The sequence below is a fragment of the Phytophthora infestans genome, genomic scaffold (assembly GCF_000142945.1).
Source record: "Phytophthora infestans T30-4 supercont1.38 genomic scaffold, whole genome shotgun sequence".
Lineage (NCBI taxonomy): Eukaryota > Oomycota > Peronosporomycetes > Peronosporales > Peronosporaceae > Phytophthora > Phytophthora infestans.
Genome location: NW_003303721.1, coordinates 290,168 through 296,561, shown reverse-complemented (window position 1 = coordinate 296,561; position 6,394 = coordinate 290,168). Strand labels below are relative to the sequence as shown.

The window sequence follows — 6,394 nt, the reverse complement described above, 5'->3', positions numbered from 1 at the left end:
ACACAAGAAGCGGATCCGACGTCTTCCTCTTCAGTTAAGGTCTGGGTGACCGTGAGTGGAACTCTGTTATCCACTCTGAACACGCTGTTCTCAGTGTTCGTGACAGCTGCAGCTGTCTGCGGAACTAAGTTACCCGCCTGTGGACCTAAGTTACCCACTTGGCCAGCGCTTTTTCTGGGCGCTGCCACCATCAAACCATCCTCGGAGTCGTTATATACGTCGACGACTCCCAAGCATCTGCCGGATGCTTTGGTACCCTGGCAGCCCTTGCGGGCGCCCCGGGTCCTGCCAGAGGTGGGCACATGACTCATCAATGCTCTGTCGGACTTCGCAGGGCGGCTGGCACCGATAGCCTTGCCTCGCCAGTCGATCCAGGTCTCGTGCTTCTCAAACCAGGGCATGCCCAGGATCATATCATATGGATCCATATCAAGAACACTGAGCTGGTCGAGGCTGTCAAAGTCTTCAAACTTGACGGCCAGATCCACTTGGACGTTAAGAACATTGACGACCTTCCCGTCGGCCAGTTGCACTGACACCGTCCCGTGCCCTTGCTTTCTCTCAAAGCATCGGACAGCTTGTTGCTGTTGCGAGCAACCGTCTCGCGTGCGAAATTCTTTGACGCCCCAGAATCGACCAAGATTCTAAAGGGATGATCGTATCCCCGTACACATCCGTGTACTACGAGCAACCCGCCGCTGCTCTTCGCCGATTCGAGAGTGCGAAGACTCTCTGGGGCTAAGTCCCCGTGGTACGCGCCACCCGCGCACCCATCACGAAGACTTAGTTCTTCCCCAGTAGGGCGCCCCGCCCCTACTGGTTCCCGGCGTTCCCCTGTCCCCGGGATCCTGGCTTCTGCCAGCGACCCTTGAGGACGGGCTTGGGGAAGGACCACCTGTGGAGTCTTTCCGCGGGACATTCGCGCTTGAAGTGGCCCATCTTCCCGCAGCCGAAGCAGCGGATGTCACGCTGTTCGGCGAACCCGAGTTCCGTGGGAACTGGTCCGTTGGGGGTTGCTCGACCGGGAGCCGACAAGGACCATGCTGAGGCCGGCGTCCCAGACCATGCTGAGGCCGGCGTACGCGCCAGGCGATGGCTGTACTTTTCTTGGGGAGTAAATTGAATCGCCTCTTCAAGGGGCTTGACTGCGCCCGGAACAGCTGAGTGCGTGCGGGGCCCACTCGAAGGGCGTCCATGAACACAGTCATCTTGATGTGTTCGCTGAGTGGCTTCCCACTAGAGACGCCGTGAGCTCCCGTATCGCTTGCACATACTCGTGTAGTTCGCGCCTCCCTTGTTTACTCAAGAGGAAGCGCGAACGCTGGCGGTACTCGTAGTTCGCCGGGAGGAACGAGGCTCGAAGCTGTTCGCACAGTTGAGCCCAGGATGTGAAACATCCAGGGGATGTTGCTTCCCGTGTGTACACCCAACTCTTAGCACGGCCGCTAAAGTTAGAGAGTGCAAAGGCAACACGCAGTTGCTCGGTTGAGATCAGAGCCGCGTTCATCGCGAGCTCTACTTCTCGGACCCAGAAGTGAAGGTTTTCGCCTTCCTTCCCTTCATACGGCTTAACCTTCAGCCGTATTGGCTTCGGGTGAGGCGGGTTTGCTTCCGCCGCCGGAGCATGCAGGTTCTCCCGCACATGCACGATGAGGCCCTGCTCGTACGCGTCGAATGCATTGCCGCGCTCGAGCTGCTCAGCCGGTGTTGACACCACCAGGATCTGCAGGGCCTCCATCCCGAAGATGCCTGCCATCTTCCTAACCGACTCGAACTGAGAGTCGTTCATATGGGAGAAGTCGTTCCTATCCATGGCAACGAACTTCGGAGAGGTTCAGGTAGTCTACCCGCGGTGGCGTGGATTGACTACTAGTGCTACCAAGTGTGACGGGGTCACACAGCACCTTGCGCTAGAGGAAGTTATCTTCCGAGAGTATACAAACTCTCAGTGAACGGCAGTTCGCAGGTCCCCTCTTTATTTAAAGAGAGCGAAGCGACCTAAATAAGGTAGATTGTAAATTGAGTATATTTATAGGTAGGTTAAGCTTGGGTTTAATGCAAACTATAAGTTACCTATAGAAATGCAATGTCTGAAAGACCTTGGTACCTTGTACCAAATATCCCGGAGTATGACGTGTCATACACCTGAAGTGTGAAGTGTCACACTTCATGTAACCAGGGTACACTTAGGGCTACGTACCCCGTTACACTCACGGTGTGCACAAACCATATCTGGGATCCCTACTCTTTCGAGGTCTTCAGACTAAGCGTAACTAATTGAATGGGAGAAAGAAGTACCCTTCATAACCGTTTGAGACGTAAATTGGTCAAACTCCTTTCTCGACCTGTTAACTTGGCAACTGAACCTCAAAATTCCTTTCCACGTTTATTACCGTGTTGTTGTTTCGAGTGCAAATACGAGAATATTGAGTGCAAATATATACAGGTCGCTATCTCCTTCTCTTGTCGGGATCGTGTATCTTCTATAAGCCGAAGTAGGAACTTTGACGTAATACTTGAGTAAAATGTATTTTGTCTATTTCTGTTTCTTGAGCGCTTCCTGTAAAAGAAGGAAATTCACGACTGAGAGCTCCCTCATCAGCTCTCTAACATACGAAATTACCTCCTACCAGCTCTCATACCTCCTGTTGTTGCTGTAAACTTCACCATCGTCTCACTGTCTGGACCTCTTGGTTCCACTTTAGACTAGAGACGAAGTTGCCTGCGTCGAGGAGCGGGACTGGTCGGGCGTGACACTCTTGCGCCGCGCACTGAACTGCCGTAGGCGTCGTCTAGAATAGCGAGTCCTTCCTCTAGCCGAAGACTGTGACACACACGTGTTGCCGAAAGACGGCGAAATGACAACTTGCAGCAGTCGTCTCGTTGCCCCCTGAATTCGTAAAATCTATCTACTAGAGAATGTAAATGGATTTCGTCAATAATTTGATAGATTATCGAGTGCAGGTACCAAAACTATAAAATCGTAACAAGTGTTAGCGTCCATATTTGAGCGGCGATTCTTGTCGGAGATACTCATAATCACCAGTTTCCGAATTATATGTTGTTGTTCACTGGAGCTCTTTCCAGAATTTCGGCCTTCCAGTTGATAGTGTGTTCGAACGACGCAGTAGTTCTCAGGATCCCAAGGGTGTGGTTCGATCACCGTTTATATATTGGTCTTCAAACTCGAGACTATCTCCGGGTAGGAGCCAACGCATTCGTCCAACAAGATCAACTTGGCTTTTGTCGCGATATTTGCGATAGACTCCGAGCGCGTTGGCATACAGAGGAGTGCCCAACTTGCTGTTTTGGATGAAGAGGTGAGTTACACAGCGTCGATCGAACGGCGTCTGGCCTCCGTCGAAACCTCGAGCTTGAGTCTACACCATTTAACCATTTACGTATAGGATTATAAAAGTTCGCGAGACAGCCCTCTCAAAGCAGACGTACAAAGTTGAAGGCCTCGTTACCAGCGCTCGAGGTGTCCTCGTTTGTGACGTAGCGCCACAGGATTTGCTCAGCTTCATGTACCGTGCACGGAAGCGGTGTAATCGAAAATGTTTCGATGCGATTTTCGTCGAGGTTTTCTTGCGTGGAGGAGCCAACAAAGAGATTATCGCCTAGCGTCGACATTATCAAGCCCGATTGCAGATGCATCCATGCTAACTTGCTCGAAGCTCTGCTAGCATCGGCTCGTTTGTGTCGACCAAAAAGAAAGGTCGGTCAGCCATCGGTTGAGGCTTTTGGACAAACTTGAATCCCTAAAAGTGCAGTCGAAACGGCGTGAGAGTTCAACTCGAATAGGGAGAAAAGCTTAAGTGTGAGTGGTGCGAGCGAGAATACTGTACCTCAAATGTGTCGCTCCGACCAAGAATAGTGCGCATACCACCGATAAGTTTGGTTTGTTGTGCGTATATCTTTCTCAAGTGGAGATGAGCCCTGGCCGTGCGGTTACGCTCCTCCCAATTGAGTATCGCGCGATCGCGCCATTTAAGTTGTTCGCCTTGTTCTTGATGCAATACCTCAGCGTGTATCGTTCTTGTGTGTGACTGGTTCCTTTCGACTGAAGCTAAAATCTGGATCTGGTGACTCAGCCGATGGGCTTGTTCCCGTAGGGATTCTAACTCCGCTTTCTGACGACGCTGAAGGGCAGTTGAATATGGCAAGCTACCCGTCTTTGCATTGCGAGGTTTCTTCTGAGTTGATCTGCAAGCACGTGTCACTCCTCCTTCCTCCATGCCAGAAGGGATTGTACCGACCGTGGCGTCGTGATCGCAGGCAGCATCGGCGAGTAACACGGATAACATCTCTGAGTCTTCGAGAGACAGCATCGTCTTAGCACCTCTTGAGAAAACTAAAAAGTGACTGGCTGGGTAACCAACTACTGTACTGATACCCTTCACTCTCTTATTATTTGAGACCAGTGCCCCTAACCATTGTATGGTATTCTTTAAATGCGTGTGTGGTTAAATCTCTGGCGATGATTGTGACGCATGTGGATAGGACGGCGACAGACACACTTTCAGACCAGAGCAGATACAATAATATTGTGTATGTTGTCTTTGTTACCATGACAAATTATTATAATCACAGCAAGGGAAAACATGTTGAGTGACGGAAGTCTCAGCTCAAAATACTATTATTGAGCAAATAACTAAAGACTGAACCTAATAAAATAGCATCAAAAGTGATATAATCTCCACTTATTGTACAAGCAATTTTGCAAATTGCACCTAAACCGCAACTTGCAATGTCTACTCGTTATTGGCAACATTTGAGAACATCGTATCAGCATACATCGCTTCCGCCTCTTTGGGATACGTAAGCAAGCTACAAAAACGTATCGCTTTGTCGTTCCGCGTGTTAGATTTGATACATTTTTTGGGAAATGATGCAGGGCTTCTGATTGGTGGACTTTAAGCTTGTATTATAGTTGCCGAGCAACGACCTTCGAAGTGCACTGTTTCCGGGGCGGCGTTAGCCTAATGGGTGATGTTAACGCAGCATGTGCCGAAATACGCGGTGGGGGAGGCACAGCAACTGGAGGATGAGATGTGGGCTTCTCGCAGCTCTGTCCTTTCATCGTGTATCCTACTATCGGATAGTAGGCTATCATCGACATTTTTGAAGTATTGGTGAGGAGTCGCCTCAATCGCTTCGTGATGTGCGGCAATAGCAATGTGGAAGACACAGCAGCACTTAATGCCGTAGTAGAGTCGTCCCCTCTTACCCACGCGCTTACCCACGCGAAAGGGACAGTATTGGCCCCGTGGAAGCCGTCACTAGCTCAACATCAGAGCTCGATCGACCAGGGGTGTGCTGTGCAATAAAATATACTTGAAGTTGGAAGGACACAAATTGTGGTATATTACAACTAGAAGTACATTTTTTACTGAGTGATGGCGATTGTTATTTAGACTTCATCCAAAATCTGTATGCCTGTATTACGCGGTTGTGATGCTTACGTGTTGGAACACAGCCAAAGGCTTTAGATAAACATAAAGGATTGTAAGTGCTCGGTTCTATTGATTTGTCCATCAGCTGTCCATGATGGACTCCATCCTTGCGAAGATCTGAGCTGGACCGAAACGGGAAGTCACGCAAGGACGGGCTGAGAAGTAATCAAGCCGCTTAATATCGCAGTTTCGGAAGAAAGCGGTTTCTGGGGAGAAATATCAAGCATTTTTGGTTGCGGGTCTAGGCCTTCACGCATTGATCTGATTAGCTAATAGAATGGATTAAATTGGGATATGGCTGCTCAACGAAAGGGGTTTAAATGAAAGAAAAGCGAAGGCTATTTGCTCTGACGCACGAACTAGCCCCCAAGAGCTAAGCACCGGATGTTGAGCGGCATCTTTAATTACACTGTTAATTAGTATTGTATTAAGCTAAAAGAAGGATCCGATTTCTATCGTTGTCGGACATTCATCCTCAATTCTTAAAAAGCTTCTAGTAATATATCGAGATGATTCCATATGTAAGTAAAGCTAGCAGCGTCGCAACTAGGAACAAAATACACTTAGATCTCATCTTTTCGTCAGCCACAAACGCTTTCAACTCAATCTTCTCGGATAGTGCGTAACCCACGCAACCAAGTCTTGTAATTTATCTAAATGCAACCTCGTATTTTGCCACCACCGTCCAGAACTACGCGCTTGAAGATTCGCGATGCGTGACACTCAGTGTAAATGGGGCTACAAGGAAGTGGCTACATGTAGTACGAAGCTCCAGGTTGGTGTGAGATACACCAATCGTTGCATTTGGCAGGTTGGTGTCTAGGGCATTCATTGGTTGAAAGTCAATCTTCAACCAATTAGAATTGTAGGATTCTGCTAGCCATTCGTTGGCAAATATCTTACGTTTAGAATATTAGATTAGGAGGAAAAACGAAACA

General features: G+C 49.1%; 1 protein-coding gene across 1 annotated transcript; it reads right to left on the bottom strand.

Annotated features, from left to right (window-relative positions):
- Positions 1-2,536: 2,536 nt before the first annotated feature.
- PITG_15024 (uncharacterized protein) lies at positions 2,537-3,633 on the bottom strand (the record flags this gene model as incomplete). Its single annotated transcript, XM_002898159.1, has 3 exons — positions 2,537-2,560; positions 2,679-2,792; positions 3,451-3,633. 3 exons carry the CDS (start codon positions 3,631-3,633, stop codon positions 2,537-2,539), a joined length of 321 nt encoding a protein of 106 aa, XP_002898205.1.
- Between the last annotated feature and the right edge of the window lie 2,761 nt (positions 3,634-6,394).